General features: G+C 38.9%; 6 protein-coding genes across 6 annotated transcripts; 4 read left to right on the top strand and 2 right to left on the bottom strand.

Moving 5' to 3' along the window:
* Window positions 1-45: 45 nt before the first annotated feature.
* On the top strand, window positions 46-2,761 carry P153DRAFT_381963 (uncharacterized protein; the record flags this gene model as incomplete). The annotated part of the gene is made up of 2 exons (XM_033670093.1): window positions 46-190; window positions 246-2,761. 2 exons carry the CDS (start codon window positions 46-48, stop codon window positions 2,759-2,761), a joined length of 2,661 nt encoding a protein of 886 aa, XP_033527921.1.
* Window positions 2,762-3,156: 395 nt separating this feature from the next.
* Window positions 3,157-5,615, top strand: P153DRAFT_381964 (uncharacterized protein; the record flags this gene model as incomplete). Its single annotated transcript, XM_033670094.1, has 2 exons — window positions 3,157-5,174; window positions 5,267-5,615. The coding sequence occupies 2 exons, from the start codon at window positions 3,157-3,159 to the stop codon at window positions 5,613-5,615; spliced, it is 2,367 nt and encodes a 788-aa protein (XP_033527922.1).
* A 138-nt stretch (window positions 5,616-5,753) lies between these two features.
* On the top strand, window positions 5,754-7,033 carry P153DRAFT_158658 (uncharacterized protein). The gene has a single exon (XM_033662251.1). The coding sequence runs from the start codon at window positions 6,176-6,178 to the stop codon at window positions 6,998-7,000; it is 825 nt and encodes a 274-aa protein (XP_033527923.1). The 5' UTR covers window positions 5,754-6,175; the 3' UTR covers window positions 7,001-7,033.
* A 33-nt stretch (window positions 7,034-7,066) lies between these two features.
* On the bottom strand, window positions 7,067-8,215 carry P153DRAFT_282529 (uncharacterized protein; the record flags this gene model as incomplete). The annotated part of the gene is made up of 1 exon (XM_033663209.1): window positions 7,067-8,215. The coding sequence occupies one exon, from the start codon at window positions 8,213-8,215 to the stop codon at window positions 7,067-7,069; it is 1,149 nt and encodes a 382-aa protein (XP_033527924.1).
* A 1,048-nt stretch (window positions 8,216-9,263) lies between these two features.
* On the top strand, window positions 9,264-11,334 carry P153DRAFT_353878 (uncharacterized protein; the record flags this gene model as incomplete). Its single annotated transcript, XM_033666467.1, has 3 exons — window positions 9,264-9,299; window positions 9,356-9,545; window positions 9,605-11,334. 3 exons carry the CDS (start codon window positions 9,264-9,266, stop codon window positions 11,332-11,334), a joined length of 1,956 nt encoding a protein of 651 aa, XP_033527925.1.
* Window positions 11,335-11,875: 541 nt separating this feature from the next.
* Window positions 11,876-13,493, bottom strand: P153DRAFT_363713 (FMN-linked oxidoreductase). Its single transcript, XM_033667429.1, has 2 exons — window positions 13,363-13,493; window positions 11,876-13,297 (listed from the first exon to the last, which is right to left on the bottom strand). Exon 2 carries the CDS (start codon window positions 13,106-13,108, stop codon window positions 12,005-12,007), a length of 1,104 nt encoding a protein of 367 aa, XP_033527926.1. The 5' UTR covers window positions 13,109-13,297; window positions 13,363-13,493; the 3' UTR covers window positions 11,876-12,004.
* Window positions 13,494-26,099: the final 12,606 nt, after the last annotated feature.

Genomic DNA, 26,099 nt, shown 5'->3' on the forward strand with positions numbered 1-26,099 from the left:
CCAATCACCTCACAAGCGCGAACAAGTTGAGACGCACCTCTCGCCATGGCTGTTGCTGTAGCTGGGACGAAAAGGCCCTTCGCCGCTATGAGCGACGACAGCCCAGTGAGCAGTGGCTGTTCTACGCCAAGGGCGCCACATGTTCCCCGAGATATGGGCTCGCATTTGCACAGTATTATCGATGCAGATGGTATGCGTAAGGTGATGCAGCTCTTGTGTAGTTGGAATTGACTAACAAGTAGCAGCTATGGTGAACTCAAGCGTCCGCTCCACGCCTCGAGAGACGCCGGTGCCATTTCCTCCTCCGGGTGAACTCCGCCGTTCATTTGAAGCCGATGCGTCCATTGTGCTGATTGGTATGCGTGGCACTGGAAAGTCCACCCTAGCTGTTATCGCGTCCATGGCGTGCCGCAGGCGTGTTATTGATATCGATGATCTGTTCCAAGAAGCGACTGGCTTCTCTACTGCCAAGTATCGCAAGCAATTCGGGGCTCCCAACCATAACTTACGACAAGAAGAGTTGTTACGGACCGCGCTACGTGTGCACAGCAAGCACTCAATCATCGTCTGCAATGGGGGATCCTTAGAAAGAAACGGTCAATTGCTGATGCAAGAGTTCGCCAGGACGCACCCAGTCATTCATGTCGTACGAGATCTTCGCAGTCTACATGAGTACCTGGGTGGAGTAGGACTCCAACGACTCAAAGATATGGTTGCATTTAGCGCGCCAATTCTTCGCCGCTGCTCAAACTTCGAATTCTACAACCTCCCGGAGACAAACGTGTCCCGCTCTGCTGTACCTACAGAACAACCGGCAGCCCCAGCATTTCTCACTCTCAAGCGAGCTCAAAGAACATTTCTCAAATTTCTATCACTGATCATGTCCTGCAATGTTTCTGATGGTCCAGTACGACATGCCATTCCTTCGCCAGAAGCTGGCTATCCGCTTTCAGGTGTGCCAACCGAGCTCAGGAAACATACCTTTGTAGTTCAAGCACCGCTAGCTGATCTGATGAAGGAAGAAGTTGATATACAGGATCTTGAGTGTGGATCGGATGCCTTTGAGGTCATCGTTGACCCTGATGTACATCAACAACAACTGGAGTCCGACCGAGCGGACGACATTGGCAAGTGCATATCCAAAATTCGAAGGAGTACCGTTATTCCGGTCATATATCACGTACTTCCCGTTTCGACCGATGATTCACGCCGAGCTTCGTATCTTGAACATCTACATCACGGCCTGCGGATGGCGCCTGATTTTGCAACTCTTGACCTATCGTTGGAATCGGATACGCTCGCAGAAGTGATGCAATCAAGAGGCAGTACCAAAATCATTGGACATTTACATAGCGACAAGCCTTGGGATGACGCATCTTGGGTTGCGTGTTACGAGGCTGCTGTGCACCTTGGTTGCAGTGTCGTTCGTTTCACTCGCCCAGCCATGTCGACATACGACGACGCTGCTACCCAAGACTTGAGGTTGAGGATCGGCACTAGCAATAGTCCCATACCTCTTGTGTGCTACGACAGTGGGCGAGCCGGCCGTCATTCTGCATGCCTCAATCAATACCTCACCCCCGTTACGCCGGATTCGTGGAGGGAGAAGGCCGATTTTGCGACTCGAGCGGAACACAATCCCGAAATCTCGTGGCTAACAGCTCGAGAAATTACACGGGCTTTATATGCGACTTTCATCTATGATTCGATGGATATCCATCTTGTCGGTGCACGCCTTGCAAACACTGTAACACCAGACATGCACAATGCTGGTTACGCGGTTTGTGGTATGCCTCATCGTCTCCTGCGGGCTCAGACGTCTTCCCTGAACAGCCTGCAGGAGCTTGTCCGCAATCCAAACTTTGGAGGCTGTATCGTCATCCAGCCTTTCAAAGTTGAAGTCATTTCACTCGCCGACTCGCTCAGTAGCCACGCTCGAGCTATCGGTGCAGTAAATACGCTCATACCTGTCCGTCACCTCAAGGAAGATGGCAGTGTGCCTGGCGATGTCGAGCTCTTTCGAGAACGCTGCCAATCTGGTCCTATTCAAGCGCTATATGGGGACAACACCGAATGGATTGGTCTATGGGCTTGCGTACGGCGAGGACTATCACCAGCGAATGCCGTCGGACCTGCGACGTGCGGACTGGTGATTGGAGCTGGTGGCATGGCCAGAGCAGCCGTGTACGCGCTGTTGCAGCTGGGAGTGAGAAACATTGTCATCTTCAACCGAACTCTCGACAAGGCAGAGAAGATAGCTGCCCACTATACTCGCCTTGTCTCGTCTTCAACAGGAGCAACGCTGATGCCGTCCTTCGGGCGGCAAGGACCTCAACCCACTTTCCACATACTAAAGAGCCGAGAGGATGTCTGGCCAGACAGATTCCGCCAACCTACGATAATCATCTCATGCATACCCGCTGACCCCATAGATGGCGGCCCCGCTACACAGTTTACGCTGCCGCCACAGTGGATGCAGAGTGCTACGGGAGGAGTTGTCATGGAGATTGAGTACAGGACGCTCAACACGCCTCTGATGCAACAAGTGCGGGATGAAACTTCGCGGTTGTGGACGTATATGGATGGGTTGGACTTTTTGCCCGAGCAGGCGTTTGCTCAGTTTGAGCTGTTCACGGGGAAGCGGGCGCCGCGGCGGGTTATGCGCGAAGAGGTGCTACGGGCTTGGAGAGACGAGCATGGGAAGGCTGATGCGGAGATGGTGGAGAGACGGTTGAAGGCGATTGAGCATCAGGAGCTGTGATGTCATGCAGATGTTGATCAATGCCATGCACACGCTGATCAATTCCCATCAGAAAGTGAAATGTTTCCCACTCTCAGTCGCGTATTGTTGCCTCGACAAATACCGTTTGGTGACAGGCCGAGTTCGAGCTCTAGTGGGCCTAGCGCCATCTCCGTCGCGTTCACCAAACACCAGACGGAAAACAAAACACGTGCAAATGTTGACTTGAAACGACGACTCGACTGAATAAATTAGCTGCATATATACCCAGCGTAGACATTGAATTTGGAACTAGCATGCCCTATCACGACGACACAATCGCGCCCGTATAAGTAGCCAGCACGCGTCGACCCCGCTCGCGGACTGCACGCCTCGTCGATATACACTACACACACGTCACGGATGGGAGAGGCAGGATGGAGCCGGCGACACAGGACGACGCGCACTCGATTGTCTCTGGGCTGACGTCTCTCGAGAGCGAGGCGGACGACTTTGAGAGGCTGATGATCCAGAAGGAACGCGATGACCATCGCCTTAAGACGGGCCAGGCGCAGCCCTTCCGCAAGGCGCGCACGCATCCACGCGTCGGCCTGACGATAGACAACCTCGAGCGCAATAACGCCCGCAATGAAGCTGCTCAGGGAGCCAACGCGCGCGCATCGTCTGGCGGTGGGAGTCCGCCCAGCAGCAGCGGCTCGATGAGGTCGGACCCGGCCATCCACGCGCCGGCGGGCTGGGGCAGGAAGGGCAAGACGAACATGAAGTGGATGCGCACCATTACGTATGAGGAGGAGCGCGAACAGCACACACCGGTCCCCGCCGACGAGGATGCAGCCTATGCCAACGCACCGCGCCATTCCATAGAGGACAGCCCCCTCTCGCGCAAGAGCGCATACGGCACGCCGCGCCATGGCGAGGACGCTGACTGGGACTTTACCTTTGACCTCAACGAGGCCTCGATCCTCGCCTCGACGCCCTACATCCCGCGCAACACGGCCCTCGACGACATTCGCCAGCGCGAGATGGAGAGCCTGAGGGAGCAGGGCGTCGCCAAGGCGCAGATGGACACGACACGGGACGGCGAGGCAGAGTCGCCGTCGGCACGGTCGGGGAAGGGCGTGTCGAAGAGCATGGCCAATAGCGTCGCCTCCCTGCCCGACCACGCAACGGGCTCGCCACAGAAGAGACCGCGCACACGCACCGATTCATGGCAGGCGCTCAGCAGGTCGCAGCCCACGCTGGGGACCACCACGGCACACTCGCCCATCGCCGTGCACAAGAAGAGCGCCGAGACGATAGGCGTCGTGGAGCGCGATGTGGCTGTCAGCGCGCAGAGGGTCCCGCCTAGGCGAGCGGGGACTCGCAGGGAAGACTCGCAGGATCTGCTTCGCCGCCTGGCGAGGGTGTCGAACACGCCGAGTCCTGCGCGGGTCGAGGCCGCGCGGCCAAAGACTGCTCATGGAAGACAGCAGAGCAGCTCGTCGCAGACCATGGTCAACGACGCACCGAGTCCATCTCCCGAGGTGAAGGAGGAAGTGGTCGAGGACGCGCCCGCACCACCACCCGCCGCTGCAGAACGTCCCGCATCACAATACGATCAACCACCTCCAGAGACACAAAAGCCTGAAAACACGCCACAGTCAGCGCCAGAGACGCCGGCAGAAGAACCAGACCCCACGCCCACGCCCGCGCCCGTAGAACGCTCGATACTGAACCCCAAAACCCCAATCGTCACTGGGGCATGGGTCGACACACCGGGCCCCCGAACAGCACTACGCACCACCAACCCCCCCCAAACACGCTCGCGCTCACAATCCCCCCCACAAACCAGCCCCCGAAAGTCCAAATCCCCAACAAAGCGTTCCGCCTCCCTCCCCGGAATCACCCCCCTCGAACCAAAACGGCCCCACCTCCCCTCCTCAGCCCTCGACGCCCTCATCCAGTCCGCCCGCCACGACTCAGCAGACTACGGCGACTCGACCATAAACTCTCTGCAAGACTTGATGTGTCCCGGTGATGAGGTAGATGAAGACACACTCCAGGGCTTGAAACTCCCTACTGAGATCCCGAAGAACGAGGCTGAGCGCCAGAGACAGCAGGAACTTACCCATCTGCACCGTATGAATGAGAGGCTGCGCGCTGCGCGGACTAGTATAAGGGATGCGAGTCGCGGGATGAAGAGGCTGGATGATCAGGTCGAGGGGGCGGAGGAGGGGGATATGGGGCGCAAGGTGGGCGTTGTGCACGCTGAGTGTCCGTGTGCGGCGGATAATGCACATATGTCTGTTTGGCGGTCGTGCAGATCCTGGGTCTGGGACGAGCGGTTAAAAGTATCGCGGAAGGGCACGCAGTGGCGCAGAATCGGCGGGCTGACGGGGCTTGGGCTCCTGCTGATGATGGCGGCGTTGTGGTGGGTTGGAGAGGAAATCGCTTGGTATGTTTTTGCTCCCCCTTTCATTTTCACATCCACATCCCCATCCCAAACTACAGTCACATATACATACAAGGTAACTAACACCCAAACAGCGAAATCCACTGCCACCCCCAATTCGCCACTTCCTCACCCTACCCCTTCTCCGTCAACATGCACGCCCCGCGCTACCCCTTCGTCCTGCCCACGCTGTTCTACCGCGCCCTCGTCCGCCCCTGGTGGCTGCCGCTGTCTGCCCTGCTGTCGCCGTTTGCCGCGCAACTGTCACTTGCGCATGGAATGGGACATGTGCAGGATTCGCCACATGCGCATGCGCTTACGCATACGCGCGCCTGGGCTCTCGAGTCGCAGGCTACTGCTGTTGTGGATGTGGATGTGGATGAGGAGATGGTGTGGGGGGCGCGCATGGTGGATGATGAGGTTTTGAGGGAGAGGGGGAGATGATTTTTGGGTTTGTTTTGGATAGCATGTTGGGTTGGGTTTGCATTGTATCACGGTCGGCATGGCATGGTGTTGGATATTCTCTATTCTTACTTACTTCCTCTCGCGGCAAGGGGGAAGGGGAGGGGGGGGGGGGTTTGCATATCTCACACCCCCTACGCACTACCCCACTTACTATTCATCTCTGCATAGCGAAAGTAGAGTACAAGTAAAAGCAACAGCAGATAAGAAGGAATTCACATACACTCGAATAAGCCGTGGTGTGGTGTGGCACGGTACGGTACCCTAGCCCTGACACGCACATGAAACGCAGCAAAAACCAAGAACACGAGATAACAAACGCGCGGTTTCACTTTCACACCTCGACTATCCAATCACAACCCATCCACGCATCTTTACCCATACCATCCAGAGTTTGTGGGGACGTGTATATATAATGATCTAAACACCCGACCCGCCCGTTCATACAGGCTGTTCTTTCTCTCTCTCTATCTTCGTTTCTTGTTGTTGGTTTCTATTCTCTGAGCTGGTCTCACTTTACACAATCCAATTCTTTATTCAAAATGACCATACCCCTCATCCCCCTCCTAACATACACACTCACCACCCTTCTCCCACGCACATTCTACCTCCTCGCGTACGGCCTCGCATGCCTGCTTGTGCTCGAGGGGGTGAGGTTGGTGTGTGTGGATCGCGATGTGAGGGCGTTGGATGGGTGGCTGGAAGGACAGGTTGTAAACGCTGGGGGAAGAGAGGAAGGGGAAGGGCAAAAGGAGGTTGGGGTAGAGGGAGAGGGAAAGGAGATAGGAGAAGATGGGAGGAGGGTGAGACGGGCGCCATCGCCATCGGTACCAACACATGGATCCAGGACATCGAGTCCGCGCCAGGAGTATGGGTATGCGTACAGCCAGGACTACACCCATGGTTATGGGTACAGCCATGACTATAACCACGGCCATGACTACAACCCCAACCTCAACCTCGATCATGCCTACAACAACAACAACACCTACACCTACATCCCCAACCACAACCAAACGTACACATACACCCACGATTCCATCCACCCCGCGCCCACCCCCACACATGCGCATGCGCATACGCACCCACACACCATCCCCGAGCAGGCTAAACGCTCCCCGCGCCCAGAGCGCAAGAAACCCGACTCCACACGCCTAGCACCCAGTCCCGAGACGCCGCTGCGCAGGAAGAAGCGGGATGCGAGTAGTGCGAGTCCAGCCGCTAGTATGCGGCGGCGGCGTGCGGATTCAGGGACCGGTGAGTCCGAAGGAGGGGTGGAGAGGCGGATGCGGAAGAGGGAGGGTAGTAGTGGGAGTAGCAGTAGTAGTAGAAGTAGGGGGATGGTTGGATTTGGGGGGCATATATAAGCCCAAATTACAATATAGTAGGATTATCCACCCTTACTATGCTCCGCTACGCTACGCTTCGCTACACTACTGCATACCAGGCAACGCGCCCAGCCCCCCAATCTCCCTACTGAACTCATCAAAATCGACGCCCTGGTCTGCGAACAGTTTCTTGGCTTTCTGCGCGGCGGCGACCTGCCGCTCGGGCGTGAAGCCTTCGGGCGCGTCGCTTTCGTATTGGATTAACTCGACCCAACGGAAGAACAAGTTCTCCTTGCCCATGGCGGTGAGGCGGTCTTTGAAGGCGATGATTTTCTTGCCCGCGTCGGTTTCGAGGCTGGCGTCGAGTTGGCCGCAGTCCCATACTACCCATTGGCCGGGGGCTTCTTCTTCGGGGTCGTCATCGTCTTCTGTGGTTGTTTTTGATTTTTTTGATTTGGCTTTTGGTGTAGTGTCTGTCTTTGCATCGGCGATCCATACGAATACGCTTTTCCGCAGCATGTCCATGGTGATGTCTTTGCGGTCCAGGAGCTGCGTCGCAGCAATCATGCCGTAGAAGTCGAGATCGAAGTCCTTGTCCATGAGCAGATACCCCGTCTTCTCGCGCAGCCGCTGCGCATCAACAGCAGGCAAAATGCGCGTCTTGAAGAACGGACTATCTTGGCCTGCTTTCCCCGTGCTGCCCTCCGCCTCCCCGAGCAGATCTTTGCCCCCCCACCCCCGACTCTGCCTTACATACACCTCCTCGTCGCGAAACCCGACGGTCCAGCGCCACGTCGCCACGCTGCCAGGGCGCTCGGCGAAGAACGTCCACGGCCACGGCCCCACGATGGCAAAGAGCAGGTAGTCCATGGTGAAGGTGAGCATGCGACGTATGGCCATCCACGCCAGCTCCCCGTGCGAGTGCTGGCTGGAGATGATGGTTGTTTCGTTGGGGTTGCCCATCAGCGACATCAGGATCGCCCAGTAGTAGGGCGCGATGTAGTAGGCGCGCCATGCTAGGGCGACGACGAAGAACAGGTTCAGCCCGAGGGTTTGCTGGAAGACGGCTTTCTTGCGCGGCGCGCGCTGCAGGTCGATGTGCGTTATGTAGACGAGGGTGGGGTTGAAGGTGGAGAGGAGGGGGGCGAGGGCCGCGGGGGCGGACGCGAAGGGTTGGGGGATGGGTTTTGTCGAGGGTTTCGTGGAGGGTTTCGTGGAGGGTTTGGGGGTGCGTTTTGTGGGTTTGGGCGCCATTGCGGAGGTTATGTTATGCGGTGGATTGATCGGTAGGGAGGAGCATTGGCGTGGGGTCGGGATGTGCGGTTCGTATAGATTTGGTTATACGCCTTGATCCGTATCGCGGGTTGTTCAATTCGGGCTTCTAGACGGCGGCGTAGAATTGACTTCTCGTGATATAGGGGTTCGAGCTACATTGACCTTGAATCGAGTGTTGAGATGGAAATGCATCGGCGAAGCGTTTATCCGGGCCAATGGCAATCCCCCACCAGAAGGTCGCTTTCCCACCTTTCCCATCATCCTTGGACGCTGTTCTGACTCGCTTCTCGCCTCTGAGACATGGGGTCGTGTAAATTCTGGGCGTCGTTCATTCTTGAACCAGGTCTAGAACTGATGATTAAACATCGGAGGTTCAGTTCATGAGGCTCCGATCCAAACGTCATCACGGGATCCCCACACGCTTTCACCGAACACCACATCAACGCCAACGCCATCAACATATCCGGCAAACGTGGAGACCCGACACAACATCAGCACAGCACATATCGTGCAACAACGTCAACACATTGGCATTGAATGACTGTGGGCGACAGCCTCTCATACCAGACATGGCTGGGAGTAAAGAGATAGATGTTGGAACTTGGGAGTGGCTGGAGATGTGAACCATAAATTTCCTCGACAAGTGAACCACTACAACCACGATCGAAGTCGGTCGATCGGAGGTTACCTGTCAATAAGATGCGTGCACAGGCGCAGCGTATATGGGTCGGCCACGCGAGCCGTGCGACTAAGTAGATCTGAGTGTAGTATGGCCGTATCTCATGCCAGACACGACGTTCCAATAGAGTGTACCACAGTCATTTGCAATCTGCCTTTCACGCGTCATTCGTCTAGCTCTGTTCGGATGTATGCCCCTCAGGCCATGCAAGATTCGAACCAAGGTAATGCACCGCATGGCTTGGTAGTTCCATGCTCCCCGTTTTGATATACCCCAGGCCACCCGCACAGTGGTTACAGCCAACTGGTTGCCTTTCCACTGTTCCAAACCACGTTCTTCACCTTCAAGATGTCTTCAATACTGGGTGGTCAGATCTTGTCGTTGGTAAGCAACATCGAACATCTTGATGTATAGTGAGTTTGATGCTGACCATCATACAGGGCAAGCGAGCATCAGGTCCATACGCTCCCACTTACGCAAGTCTCGGCGGCTTACCTTGGGTGATTCCTGATGTGCCCATTTCGGTTGTCTTACTCGTTCTCTACGTTATCCTCGGTGCCACCCATATAACAATTCTCAAGAGGAACAAGGGCCGTGGACACAAATTCATCTTCAATGGCGCGTTGTTGGGTAAGCATCCCTCGTCAACTGATCTCACAACCAAATTGCTTCAAACTGACTCTCAACAGGTCTTTGCAAAGTTCGAACAGTCACCATGTGCCTGAGGATCGCATGGGCATGCCATCCGACAAGCATACGCCTAGCTATAGCCGCTAACGTCTTTGTCTATGTGGGAACCATTATCTTGTATGAGATAAACTGGTTCTTCACACAACGTATCATTCGCGCGCAGCACGCCGAATTTGGGTGGTCCAAGGCCTATCTTATATTTCACCGGGCTGCTGAAGTATGCTTGGTTTCCTGCCTAATCATGCTGATCGTCGCGTCGATATCGCAGTCTTTCACGCTCGACCCAGAGAAGCTCCGAATCTTCCGAGCCCTGCAACTCACTGGCCAGACGTACTTTTCAGCCTTCTGCTGCGCGCCGCTCGTTGTTGTTGGCCTCTCGCTGCTTTTCCCGCGGCATGAAGTCGACAAGTTTGGTGCTGGCCGTTTGAGAGCCAATATCACGATTCTTATCATTGCGGTCATCATTTTGTCGATCGGACAGATCTTCCGTTGCGTTTTGGCATGGCTTCCTCCTTACCACGCGCGCAATGCCGAGGGCCAGGTCGTCGCCCTGAGATGGTATCACACCAAAGTTACCTTCTACATGCTCAACTTCGCCACGGAGATCATCGTCATCGGCCTTTTCGCCATATCTCGTGTCGATCTACGCTTCCACATTCCAAACGGATCCAGAATGTCAGGTGACTACAGTCGCAGTCGTCTCACAGTCAACAACTTGACCAGCGAAAAGACTCTCAAACAGTCCTCTATCTCACCAACACTCCAATCCAAGGCCAGTCTGGTCTCGCCTCAATCGTCATGCATCTTTGATGATTCTCGCACTCTGGCTGAATCGCTACGCCACCCTTCTCCAAACCCGAGAACCTCAGACAGAACAAGCAGTTTCAGGACCAAGCACGCCTCCAGTCGATCATCGATCAACTCGTCGAGAGGATCACAATCTTCTCTGGTAAATTCTGGTCGAGTTACCTTTGTAGACAGCGACATCCCACCGGTTCCCCAAATACCCGCAGAGTGGCCGCTCCCCACAACACTAACACCACCTCAAGCAGCCCACATGTCACTGGAATCGACATCAGAGCGAGGCCTCTCAGCACGCAACAGCCACCTCAGCAGCGTCGACACAGAAAACGAGATCAACACCACGCTCGCCATCCTAGAATCCGGCTGTGAGAAGTCCAGACGCATGTCAATCAGCTCCGCGAAATCCAGCCGGCCTCTATCCTCACATAGCATATTCTCCCGCCAGACCTCCCACAAACTACCCGTCGACGCGCCACCGACGCCCAAGATAGGCCCCGTCGCCGATCACCAGGGCGGCGAGGATGCATCCCCTGAATCGTTCATTCTACAGCAACTCCCCCCGCTCCCAACCCAAACCTCGCCTCCCCAAGACGCACAAGACGCACAAGATGCACAAGACACGCAAGACACACAAAGCGTTCCAACAGAAGGCAGCCCAGACCTCGTAGAACTGCCCGCCTCCTACCCGCAGCCGGAAACAACTGACTTGCACCGCTACCCCGAGTTCAGCTCCCTAGCCAACCAGGAGAATGGGTCACAGGCAGTAGCCCCAGGCTCGCGCTCCTCGCTGCAAAGCAACACGACTGCGACCTCTGACCCAGCGAGGGCAGGCGTCGAGGTGCGGAAGTTCAGCTGTGAGGTTCGCCCACGGTCTGTGCCGCCTCCGTCCACAGCGGATGGTGACGAGTTGTGGCTGCAGTATTAGACGCGGTAGTTTGATGTTCTTTCTAACGGCCTGGGTCTGATTTTCTTGGTGATGACTGGGATGGAGTTTGGGGCTTTTACAAATTGCTTGGTTGGGAGGGATGTTTTCGTCGTTCATTCGCGATCGCGGGTATTTACATTGTGCATTTCTTTATGAAGACTGTCTCTCTATTCCCTTATATGTATGTATATACACACACACACAATTAGACGCAATGATCTCTTTTCCTCTATCAATTGTATGTTTATGTATTTCTTCGATTTTGTCATTTTACACCATAGTGACTACAAACATCTCCGTGCCACCCCTTCCACATACCTACGCAGGATCCCAGAATCCAAGAGAATACTATTCTTCTCTGCTCCTATCCATTCCAAAGTGACCACAGCATAGTGAATACTGTCCATTTCCTCCCTCTTCTTCCAGGATTCACACTTAAATGACGTGTTCGACGTCAGGTGAAGAGCTACTTGTTGCCTTCAGCACCGCATCGAATCAATGGGATGAACCAAATTGGAATGCCGTTGTCCCAAGAAAAAAAGCAAGTGATTCTAGTCATCTTTGATTAAGTACGGTAGTCTACCCGAGTCTCCAATCTCCTTCCATCTATCTACCATGAATTCTATCGTAAAGCGTCATTACTTGAGGACATGCAAAAACCATCCAACTCCTACGCACTCGCGCTAGCGGCCTGGAACTCCTTGCTGAACGGATAATCCGTATACCCATCCGCGCTCTTCGCCTTGTAGAAGGTATCGCGGTCATACGGGTTGAAATCGATACCGTTCTCAAGCCTGTACACCAAATCCGGTGTGCTAATAAAGTACCGCCCAAACACGGCAACAACATCGCGATCCTTCATATCCTCATCGACAAGCCTCTTACTCGAATCCGGCTTAAGCCCGCCAGAGATAAGAAGCGGGCCGTCAAACAGCGGGAACAAGTCATTCAGCACATCATAGCCTTCTACGTCCGCATTGCCGGTTTCTCTCGATTCAACGAGATGCAGATATGCCAGATTGAGCTTGTTGAGCTTCTTGATGATGTCGGAGAACTGCGGGATCGGGTCCTCCATCTTCATGCCCTGGAAGTCGCTGAAGGGGGAGAGTCGGATGCCTGTGCGGTCCGCGCCGACAGCGTCGACGATGGCCTGCGCGATTTCGATGGCGAAGCGCGACCGGTTCTCTACGCTGCCGCCGTACGAGTCGGTGCGCTTGTTGCATGCGTCTTGCGAGAACTGGTCGACGAGGTAGCCGCCTGCGCCGTGGATTTCCACGCCGTCGAAACCAGCCGCGATGGCGTTTTTGGCCGCTTGGGCGTGTGCCGAGACGGTGGAGTCGATGTCTTCTTTTGTCATTTCCTTTGGTACCGCGTGCTCATCGTTGAGTTGTGTCGCGCTCGAACTCATGACTGTGATGCCTTTGCTTTGGGCAAAGTCTTTGTTTGCGACGCGGCCGACAGCCCAGAGCTGCATGTAGATGAAGCTTCCCTTTGCGTGTACGGCGTCGGTGACTTTTTTCCATGCCTCGATTTGCTCTTGGTTGTAGATACCGGGAACGTTGGGGTAACCACCGTGCTTCTCGGTGATGAATGTGCCCTCAGTGATGAGTAGAGTTCCTGGTGCAGAGGCCCGTTGACCGTAGTAGTCGGCGGCCATGGGCAGGATGTTGTGCTCGTCGCTGGCGCGGAATCGCGTTAAAGGCGCCATAGCGACGCGGTTCTTGAGCTCGATCGAGCCCACCTTGAGAGGCTTGAACAGGCGGGAGTCGGACATGTTGTCGTTGATAGATTCTAATCTAGTGTACTTTAAAAAAAAGGTATGATGTTGAATGATTCGAATGGCGAGAACGATATGGCTGGATTTGAGATGTCATTTTGCTATCGACGCCCCAAGCCATATATATACGCAAACTAAAAGATGCCATAGTGTCAACTCCGCGGTCAAGTTTCGATGATTTCGAAGCTGAGAGTTGTAGAATCAGCAAAAATGACGCAACGCCCACACATTTGTCAGCGACGAAGACCAACCTCTTCCTAACGCCGCAGCCACAACGTGTTCAATACTTCGATATAACGTACGGAGGATGTATATCCAAGGTGGACCTGGGAGGGGGTGGCTGGACGCTGCACCTCTTATTCGTTACATGCAGTGACGTAAGCAGATTGATTTGACAGTAGAGAATCTTTAGATAGTCTCCGGACAGTACAATTAAAAAGTATAGTTTAGATAGGCTTCTATTTTAAGTACTAGCGCAACATCTACGTAATCTTAAGAATCTATATAATAGGAATTATTTATATAGGCTATTACTACTAAATCTTCCTTTACTCTTTTAAAAATTAAATTTATACTATATTTTTAATACTAACTTATAAGAATTAATAAGAATTAATAAATTACTTTAACCTAGATTTAAACTTTTAATTTATAAAAAAAAACTTTAAAAATATATAGCCTTACCTTTTATTTTAAGTATAACTCTTTTATAGGTAAAATACCTAGCTTAAGCTATTACTTTTTTCTCTTTAGCTTATAAAAGAACTTTTTTTAGCTAATTAGCTTTACTAAAGATACTACTTTTATTAGTTAAAATTAAAGTTTTAATAATAGTTAGTAGTAATCTTTATTATATATATATATATAAACTACTTAGTAGATAGAAAAATAGATTATTTAATTTAGTATATATAAAATAATACTAAATAAGCTATATAAGGCAGCCTAGAATTATAAGTCTTATAGTAATAGTAAAGTAAAAATAAAAGTTAAATAAGTAAAAAAATAAAATATTTAAAATAATTTAAAGAAACTACTACTTATAAGATTTAATACTATAATACTAAAAAAATTAAGATTTTATATTATATAATTACTAAAATAAGTATACTAAAATACCTTTTAGTATTAAAATAATAAAATTATATTATTAAAAGTTATTATATAGCTATAGAAGGTAGTAAGTTTAGTACTATAATTACTAGCCTAACTATTATCTATTTATTATATAACTTATATATAGCCTTACTAATTTTATATATAACTTACTTACTCTTTATATACTATTTAGTAGGTATTTTAAATAACTTTAAAAGTATTATCTTAAGTATTTTAGTAAGCTACTTATACTTCTTTAGTAGTACTACTTTACTTATAGCTCTTTTAAGCTTATTAAAGTTATTATAAGTAAGTATTATTTATATTTAATAAGGCTTTTACTAAAGCCTTTAGTATTACTTTATAAATTTATATATTTCTTAAGTAAAGCTGTAAGTAAGCTTAAGTATAAGCTTTAATATAAGCTTTAGTATTAGCTTAAGTTTAAGCTTAAGTATAAGTACTTACTTAAGTAGCTCTATTTTAATAGCTTTACTATTATATATAAGCTTTTATAGACTTTATAGTATATTATATACTATACTAAATAATATACTATTATTAGTTTTATTACTTAATAGTTATATAATTTTATATAATAAAGTATTAGCTACTTATTTTACTACTTCTATACTTATAAGCCTTTTTTAGTTTACTTTATTATATATTTTAACTAAAGAAAGCTACTATTAAAGAGCTTTAGGTACCTTAAATAGTATAGTAAATAGTAGTAATTATATAGTAATATAGTAAAAAGCTTTATTATAAAAGCTCTTAAAGAGGCTTTTTATATATAAAGTAAGTATAGCTATATTATTAAGTAGATAAGACTTTATAAACTAGATTAGCTATAATAATAATAGTTATAATTATATAGTTATTTTAAAAGTAAGATTTTATATATTAAAGTATATAAGTATACTTTTATAACTTAGCTTCTATAAGCTACCTAAGGCATTAATAGCTTTTATAAATAGCTATTATAGGTATATAAGTATAAGTAGGATTAGCTTTTTCTAGTAAAATAAATATACTAATATATAATAATAAGGTAGCTTAAATTATACTAAATTCTTATACTTATAATTACTATATTACTACTATTTTTAAGCCTAAATCTAAGTTTCTTTTAGTATTACTATAATAGCTAATTCTATATTATAGTCCTAGCTATACTATAGTACCTAGAACCTCTCTACCTAGAGTATACTCTATAGCGCTAGACCTACTAACTCTTAATAGTACTAGATAGGTCTAGATTACCTAAGATTACCTAAAACTAGAAGAGACCTTATTTTACCTATATATATATAGCTCTAGTAGTACCTAGATAGCTTATTAAAGGATTAAATCTAAATAGTCTTATATTACTATATCTTATTTCTATAATATAATTCTCTACTTATAACTATTAAGATAAATTTATAATAGTTATTACCTATACTACTAGTATTACTTCTAAAGAAGTTAACCTAGGTACTATAACTCTTTATATATCTAAGTCAGGCTTAATTACAGAAGAATAGCCTATAAAACCTATACTTATATTAGTAATAATAGAAAAGGCTTTACTTTTTTTTAATAAGGCTAAACTAGATATAATCCTTTAAAAAGAAACTAAACTCTTAAAGGTAATAAAATTAAAGGCTAAAATTAATACTATATATATAAAAAGGATAGAAATTAAAGTAGGCTAAATTACTTTTAGTAGTATATATATCTAGTTTTTCTAAGAAACTCTAGATTACTTTATTTAAGGCTTATTTAAGCTAGCCCTCTTTAAGCTAGAGCTACTAGTAAGCTTTAATAAAAGAACCTAAAGCTTATATAATAAGTAGGTTTATAAATATAAGAGGTATATAATAGAACCTATAAAACTTATAATAAATTTAGTATAAACCTAGTTTATACTTACCTATATAAAAGATATAGAGGTTAAAGTTTAGAAATATAAAGTTATTCTTTTCTTAGAAGAAATAAAAGACCTAATAGTAATATAGCCTTATATAAAAGAAATTATACTAGATTACTTAGAAATACTTTAGATTAAGAAATAGAAGACTAGAAATAAGATTAAGTAAACCTAATAGAGCTAATACTTCTTTATAAAACTTCTAAAATAGCTTAAAAACCTTTAAAAAGAGGTTAATAGAGCTTTACTATATAATAATAATATAAACTAAGTCTATAAATACTATATAGTACTTAGCTTTAATATTAAGAAGTAAATAAAACTAAATCTTTAATAATTTAATAGCCTTATTCTACTAGAGAAAGTAGCTAACTAATACTACTAAAACCTATATATATAAAGGTAAGCTAGGTTAATCTTAATAAAGAAAAACCTAAACTAGAAAAAGAAACCTAAATAGTAATAAAGTAAGAATATACTATATAGATTAGATAAACTAGAAATATACCTACTTACTTATAACTAGATACCTAACTACTCTAAGAATAGAGAATTCTTATATTAGATATATTAGAAACTAGGCTACCTAAAAGTATAATACCCTTAGAGGGATAGTAAATAAGAGAGAAAAGGCTACCTATAAAGCCTTTACCTATATACTTTATAAAAAATATTATATACTTAGTAGAACTAGTAGTAGCTATAACTAGTATAAGAAAGATTACTTTAGAGTACCTAGAATTAACCTTAATTACTTTAGATAAGTATATCTAAGAAACTACTAAACTATAAAAGATTAAAGCTCTACTAGACTATAAAGTAGAGGCTAACTTTATTAGCTTAAGAATTACTAAGGTAGTAAGGCTAGAAGTTAAGCTTAACTAAGTATAAACCTTTAAAACTCTAAATAACTAAATACTTTAAGTATAAAAGAAGTATAAAGTAAAATACCTAGTATTAAACTCTTAAGGAGTATATAAGACTAAATTAAGCACTTTTACTATTAGTAATATAGATAACTTTAATATAATCTTAGGTATACTTTAGTTAAAGAAATAGAACCTAAGTTTAAACTTTATAAATAAAATAATCTAATACTAGAAAGGCTAGAAAAGGTTTAAGAAAATAAACTTAAAAAATACTACCTAATTCTCTAAAATACTCTAAGATAATAATTACTAAGTATATATATTAGTAGTAACTCTAATAAACTAAAATATAAAAAAATACCTTACTATACCTTAGGCCTATTAAAGAGACCTTAAATAAGCTTTCTTTAAAGAAGCTTCTAGTATTCTAGTAAAATATAGACTCTATAAAATAGCTATAAACCTAAAGAAGAAAAAGACTATTTTATATAGGCTACTTTATAGCCTTTTAGCTATAGAGTTAGAAGTACTATATAACTATATCTAAAAGAACTTTAAAAAGAGATAGATATACTAGTCTACTTTACTTATAGGTTTACTTATCTTATTTATAAAGAAAAAGGATAGAATACTCTAACTTTATATAAACTATAGAGGGCTAAATATAGTTATAGTAAAAAATAGGTATCTTTTTTCTCTTATTAAGGAATTACTAGATTACTTAAAATTAGCCTAGATCTATATAAAACTAGACCTATATAATATATACTACTATATCTAAATTAAGAAAGAAGATAAATAGAAGATTATATTTTAAATAAGATATAGTTACTTTAAATATATTATAATACTATTTAAACTTACTAATATACTTATAGTTTTCTAAAGCTTTATTAACTTAGTGCTATTAGATCTACTAGATATATATTATATTATATACTTAAATAATATTCTAATTTACTTTATTTTAAAGAAAGATTATATTAGATAGATTAAATAAGTTTTAGGTAGATTAATATACTATAGACTCTATACTAAACTCTTTAAGTATAAGTTTTATATAAGGAAGGTAAGATACCTAGGTTATATAGTTATACTAGAAGGAGTAGAAATAGAAGCTAACTAAGTTAGTTCTATCTAATTTTAGCTAATTTTAAGGTTTATTTATAAAATTAGGATCTTTTTTAGTTTTATAAACTACTATAGGTACTTTATAAATAGGTTCTTTTAAATTACTTCTACCTTATATATACTTATATAGAGACTTTCTAATATAGTAAAGAGGAGCTACTTATAGAAAAAGAAGAAATCTTACTAGATAGATCTTAAACTTAAAGAAATCTAGGCCTTCTAAACTTTAAAGGAAATATTTATAAAAGAACTAGTACTAGTATATTTAAAACTAGTATAACTATATAAAATAGAAATAAACGCCTTAGAGTTTATAATCTTAGGTATTCTTAGCTAACTAAGCCTAGGCCTAAGTAGAAAGAACTAATAGTATTCTATAGCGTTCTACTTAAGGAAGATAATAAATATAGAGAAAAACTATAATACCTATAATAAAAAGCTACTAGTAATAGTAGAAGTATTTAAATACTAAAGGTACTACCTTAAAGGCACTACCTATAATATTACTCTATTAATAGACTATATAAATCTTTAAGAGTTTATAATAACTAAGGCCCTTACCTAAAGGTAAGCCTAGTAGGTAGAATAGTTAGCTACTTTTAACTTCTTTATCTAATACTAGCTAGAAAGAACTAACTTAGCTAATAGACTATCTAGATAGCTAGATTATAAACTAAAAGAAATAAAAAAGAGCTAAATTACCTAAACTAGAAGTTACTTACTATAAGAACTATAAGTAAAGCTATAAGACTTAGTTATAGTAGTAATATAGTATAGTAAAGATAGGATAATAGTATTTAATATATAATAAGATAAATTACTAAGAAACCTACTATTCCTTAGTAGGGATATTTATATACGTATATACTAAGGCCTACTTAGTTAGTTACTAGAGCCTAAAGAAGAAGTACTACGTCTATACTTACCTAATATTATTCTCCTCTTAGAAGTTTACTATTTTAATAAACCTATAGAAGTATTTATATAAGAGTATACTATTATATTATCTTATATACTAGTATATCAGGCGTAAAGGTTTAATCTATACCTTATTAGGCTAATTAAGAGTAGTTAAAGGAGTTTAGTAACTATTTATAATTATATTAGAGTAAATATAGTAATTCTAAGTAAATACTTTTACTTTTCTTTTACCTTAAGTAGGCTCCTAAGGCGTAGCCCTAGCTCCTAGTACTAAATAGTATATAATTATATTTTACTTTAAAATCCTCTACCTACCTTCTACTAACTTCTTAATAAGTAAGTATTTTCTTTAATTTAGAGGTATAGAAATTAGTTAGAATTAGCTTAGATTAGTAGAGTTTAGGCCTATTTAGTATAATAGTTAGTTAATATATCTATAATAAGACTACTATAACTACTTCTTTACTAAGTATATAATAGCTAGTAATTAGGCTAAGACCTATTATATTATATCTACTAAGGCTAATAAATAGCGTACTTAGTACCTATATATATAATATATTAATACTTATTCTAATAGTAAGCTTAATAATAACTATAAAGGCTATAAGTTTAATATTAAGGCTTAAGAGTAATATCTAATAAAAGTTAATAGTATTTACTTCTATTACTATCTTTAGTATCTTTAGTTAGGCTAAGATTATTTTATAGTAAGTAAAGTAGTAGAAATTAGCTTAGTATAGCTTAACTAATACTTCTTTTAGCTACCTAATACTTTTAAAAGTTTTAATAAGAATCTTAGTAAGCTTACTTACTATATTTTAGCCTACTACCTTAGTTTTATCTAGGTTAATAAACTTAAAAGTAAAACTAGTAAAAGTAGTAAAGTAAAGGTTATTATCTCTCTAAAGAAGAAGCTTACCTATAAGAAGATTATTAAGAAGGTTACTAGTTATATTCTATTTAATATATTTATATAAGTACTACTTCTTTTTTTAATTAGCTTAAATTAGCTTTAACTAACTTTATATAGTAAGTATAAGCCTTAGGTAAAGAATTTAACTCTTTATACTAGTAGTCTAAAGCTTAGTATATCTACTTAATCTAGTATATTTACTACTAGTTCTAATTATTTTAAAAAGGCTTTTAAAAAGAAGGATTAGGCTACTAAGTATACTTTAAAGGCTTTTAATAATAAAGAAGCTAATTTAACTTCTAGAAAGAAGTTATATTATTCTATAAAGTTTCTTTAGCTAAGATTAGTAAGAATTAGCTTTAATTATTCTAGGCTTACTATAGTATATATAGTATAAGTAAAACTAATCTTAAGCTAGTTTAAAAGGCTTAAATTATAGCTAAAGCTACTCTTACTACTACTAATACTACTAAGAAGGTAGCTATAACTAATACTAAGTATACTTTAGCTAAGAAGGCTTTTACTAGTAGTAAAAAGAAGAAAAAGCTCTAAGTTTAGCTAAAATTAATAAAAATTAGTAGGAATTAGTATAGGTAAGGCTATATAAGTACCTTTCTTATAATTTAGAGAATATTAGTTTTATTTTTAGAGTATTAGTATTATATACTCTATCTATATACTCTAAAGGCTTAGAAAGTACCCTTTATACTCTCTTATAAATATAATTAATAATTTATACTAATTTATTCTAATTTCCTTTCTTAATCCTAGATTTATATAGTAGTATTAAGTATTTTATTTAACTTAGTAATTTCTTACATTTACTTTTAAAGTTAATTTATTAGATTCTACTCTAAGAATTCTAACTACTAAGTATAGCATTATTAAACTTTATAAAAATCCTACTAAGTAGGTAAAAATAAAGAAAGGTAGCTATATAAATATTTTTTTATAGTTCTATCTTTCTTCTTTTAGAAAGTTTATTTTAAAATTATACTTAAGTTAGCCTATTGTTTCTTTTAATATATCTTAAGACTACTTTAACCCTATTTTAGAATACTATAAGTATTTTCTTACTTAGATTTATTTTAGCTTTTTAAAAGTTCTTATTTTCTAGGTAGCTATTCTACTTTACTAGGTATTTTTATATACCTATACTATTTTATCTCCTATTAACTACTCTTTTTATATTATAGATATTATCTTCTATTTCTTAGAGCGTATTTATAAGTAGGAGTTTATTATATAGAATTATCCCTCTTTTTATATAAGGTTCTAATAGGAATATATAATAAACTAGATAGGTATTATTTACTTCTAAGAGATTAACCTTAAATATAGTTAAGCTAATTTAGCCTATAATCTTTCTAAGTTCTAATATCTTTTAATTAAGTTTCTTTTTTAGTTAGGTAGACCTTATATACTAGTTTAATATAAAAACTTTATTCTTTACCTTAAATTTATAGTAAAGTTTCTTTCTATTAGTATATTTCTTTTAGTATTTATTTAAAACTAGGAACTTTCTCTTATACTCTACCTATAGTACTATTACTTTTACTGCTAGGCTATTTCTTAGGAGGGCTTTACCTTCTCTAAAGAGCTAATTAGGCTAATTAGAAGCTTTTAGGTATACTTTATAGTAGGCTTAGAATAGAGTAACTCTAGTTATTATATATATACTATTATTATAGGTAAATTCTATAATTAGGATCTATAGTACCTAATTATTTTATTCTAAATAATAGAAGTACTAAAGGTACTACTTTAAAGTTTAGTTTTACTTTTTAGTTTAACTATCTATCTAAGAGTAGTAAGTAGAGGTTAAGATTCTTTTAAAGTTTAAGTAATAGTTAAATATATTTTATAACTTTAAGTTTATTAGAGGACCTTAGTTAGAAATTATAGTTTTAGGTACTTTATAAAGTTAGATAATTTTTCTTACTTATATATAGGCTAGGTCTACTCTAGTTTAATCTACTCTTACTAAGATATAATAGAATATTTTAGTAAGTTTATATATAATTACTAGAATTAAATTATATACCTACTTTAGATATCTACTAGTAGGTAGTTCTATAATAAAGTCTATAGTTACGTCTTTTTATAGCTCTAAAAGTAGTTTTAGAGGTTAAAGAAGCCTATTTAGTTAGTATTTTAGTATAACTAACCTTTTATAATATTTATAGTTTATATAGTAGTCTACTATGTCTTTTAATATATTTATTTACTAATACTTATACTAAAGCTTCTTTAGTATCTTCTTTTAGCTAAAATAGCCTACTATTAGATTATTATAATATTCTTTTAGTACTAATAACTTTAATTCTAGTATAATAAGAATTATAACCTTTTCTAGTTCTAATTCTAGCCCTTATATACTAATTTAGGCTACTTTAGCTTTTAAATTATTAAATAAGTTAAAAGATCCTAAACTTAAACCTTCTAGATTAGATTTTACTAATTTAGGCTTTAGTCTAAGCCTACTATTCTATCTTACTAATTTATTTATATATTAAAGTTCTTAATAGTTCTCTCTAATACGTTTACTTTATATAGTAATAAAGTAGATTAATAAAAGTTTATTAATTCCTACCTTAGTTAGTAAGTTCTTTATTAAGTTTATAAAAGTTTTATTATATTTCTAGTCTAGGTTTTAAGTTACTACTATATAGTTTAGCTTTCTTAATAGTCTATTAGCTAGGTTTATTACCTTAGGTTAATATTTAATAATAAAGTTATACTTTATAAGCTTTTAGTAAGAGTAAACCTATCTTTAGTTTAAAACCTTTATATCTATAAACTATTTAAGGTTATAGTAGTTTATTAGAAGTTTAAAGGATATACTTTATAAGTAATACCTTTAGTAGTTTAAACTTACTACTATAGCTAGTAGTTTCTTATTATAAGTATTATATCTAAACTTAATTTTATTTAATTTTTTTAAAAAGAAGTTTACTAGTTTTTAAACTAAATTATTTCTTTTTTAGATAGATAACTAGCTTAGTATACTAGATACTACTTTACTAGATCTATTAACCTTTATATATATAGGTTAGTCCTACTTAAAGTAGGTTAGGATTAGTACCTTTAGAAAGGTATTCTTAAGCTCTTAGAAGTTTCTTTAACTATTATTTTTAATATTAAAGATTTAACTTTTATTTTTTTATTATATATAGCCTTTCTTAGCTGTATTTAGGCCTTTTTAAGTTAATTTTATTAAAGAAAGTGCTACTTATAAGAATTCTTTAATAAACTTCTAATAGTAGTTTATAAAGCTAATAAAAATATAAATATTATATACTGTTTATAAAAGTAGCTATTCTTAGATAGTTTATACCTTACTAATATTAACTTTTACTCTTTATAGGTATACTATATACCTTAGGAATTTAGTCTTCTTTTTATACTATATATACTTACTTAGCTTTATAAATAGCTTAGCTTTATATAATCTTTTTAATACTTTATAAATACATACTTTATATTCCTTTTTAGTATCTAAGAAGATTAGAATATTATTAAAATATACTATATATAATATATCTACTAGCTCTTTAAGAGCTTAGTTTATATAGGCTTAGAACTACGTAGGTAAATTTATAAGGCTAAAAAGTATAATAGTATACTTAAAATAACTATATTTTATTTAAAATATAGTTTTCTACTTATTACTTTCTTTTATTCTAATCCTATAGTAAGTATTTCTAATATCTAGTTTTATATAAAACTTAGCCTTAGCTAATTTATCTAATAATTCTAAGATAAGAAGTAAAGAGTATCTATTTTTAATAGTAACTTTATTAAAGCCTTTATAATTTATATAGAGCTATAAGGTCCTATCTTTCTTTTTAGTAAAAAGAATAGGTATACCTACTAGTAACTTAGACTATCTAATTTAGCTCTTTTTAAGGTAATCTATAATATACTTTTTTAATACTTTTAGTTTATATACTAAAAGGTTTTATAGTAGCCTTAAAGGTACTATAGCCTTTTCTTTTATATCTATAGTAAGATTTTAGGAGCTATAGTTTAGTAGAATATTTACTACTAATTTTAATATAGTATTAGCTAGATTTATATATTATAAAGGTAGTAAGGTATTTTAAACTATAATAGAGACTACCTTTTCTATAAAATTTACTATATATGTATAGATATCTATCTTTAAACTTCTTATAGTATAACTAAACTTATCTACTTCTTTAAGTTTAATATAAGTATATAGTATTATATATTTAGCCTTTATACTATAAAAATATATAAGCCTACTAAGATACTTTAGCTTTAGATTATATATATTAATCTAAAAAAAACTAAAGTAGATTAGGTACCTCTTTAAGTTAGCTATAATAAATAGTATATTATAGTACTATTCTTTTCTACTTAAGTCTATTATAGTAATACCTATAGTTATTATACTATATAGTATAATTTTACTACTATTTATAGCTTTTATAATTAAACTTAGAAGTAGAATAACTTTTAGGTTCTATTTCTTAGCTAACTTTATATTAATAAGGTTAAGTTATATACCTTTATTTAAAAGAACTTTTATAGCTTCTAATTAACTTAATTTAGCTTATATAGTAAGAAGTTAAGCTAGTTTAAAAAAGAGGTAGGACCTTAGTATCTTTAGCTTTTTATACTCTTTAAGAGCTTATATATAAACTACTAAAAAAAAGCTAACTTCTATTAACTCTTTTCTTTTTTTAAATTTTCTTTAATAATTTTTTTAGACTTATTATTAGCCTTTTTTTAGTATTTATTTACGTAGTAGCCTTGCTTATTATAGTAGTAATAAGTAATCTCCTTTTTATTAAAGAGTTTTTCTACTTTTATTTTATTAAAGAGTTTCTTTTTCTTTTTATAAAAAAAAGAAGTTATATTACTTTTTTTTAAAAGAAGTAAATCTTCTTAATTACTTCCTAATAAAAGTTTATTATTTTTACTTTTTTTAGGTTTATAGGTCTTCTTATCTAGTCCTAGGTACTAGTAGATAGTATTAGTATATTCTTTAATTAATACTAAGTTATTATTTTTATTTATAGGTAGAAGTAGTAGGTTATACTAGATCTATTTTATTAAGAATATAGTAAACTTTAGTATTTATATTAAGGGTAGAGTAGCTAATTCTACCTATAATAAATATAAGTAGTTTAATAGTTCTGTAAGGCTCTATTTATAGTATTACCTATAGTTCTTTACTATATTATAGGCGTTTTAATAGTATTTATTAGGTATTCTAAGAGTATTAAGAATCTTAAGCTTTAAATTAGCCTAAGTTAGCTTTTATAAAAAATAACTATACTTCTATTTCTTTACGTAGGATTTCTAGATTATTTTATATATTTCTAATATATATATTATTCTAAAGTCTACCTTTCTTACCTCTATAGTAAACTTAGTAGAGTTATAAAGGTAATAGCTTTTATAGTATTTCTCTTATTTATTATAGCCTTACTTATTATCTTTATTAAATATATATAGTAGTTTAGGTTTTAGTAGGTTTACTCTTAGTACTACTATAGTACGTAGTATTATACCTATATTAAAAAGTAGCTCTAATACTACTATAGGATTTCTAGCCTTATATCTAGCTTTAAGATTTTATAGCTACCTAATTTATAGCTTATCTACCTAGGTTTTCTTCTATATAAGTAAGGCCTATAGCTTCTATTATACTTATTTCTTAATTATAGGTACTAGGATTAAGTTATTTATAATTAGCCTAATTAGGTATTTTTAATCTTTAATAGAGGGAGTACCTTATTACTATAAGTTATTACTATTACTTAGAAGTTATAGTAGTATATTCTATTTTACTTAAGGTATAGAAGTTCTTATATTATATCTAGACCTATAAGTAAATAATTTACTAGATATTCTTACTATTCTAGGCTACTATATATTAGAAGTAATTTAAATATAAGACTTAGTTATAGTAGTAACATAGTATAGTAAAGATAAGATAATAGTATTTAATATATAATAAGATAAATTACTAAGGAACCTACTATTCTTTAGTAGAAATATTTATATATATATATACTAAGGCCTACTTAGTTAGTTACTAGAGCCTAGAAGAGGAGTATTACCTCTACACTTACCTAACAAAAGCTATACCTTAATAATAATATCTAA

This window comes from Dothidotthia symphoricarpi (genome assembly GCF_010015815.1).
Source record: "Dothidotthia symphoricarpi CBS 119687 unplaced genomic scaffold P153scaffold_3, whole genome shotgun sequence".
Taxonomy (NCBI): domain Eukaryota; kingdom Fungi; phylum Ascomycota; class Dothideomycetes; order Pleosporales; family Dothidotthiaceae; genus Dothidotthia; species Dothidotthia symphoricarpi.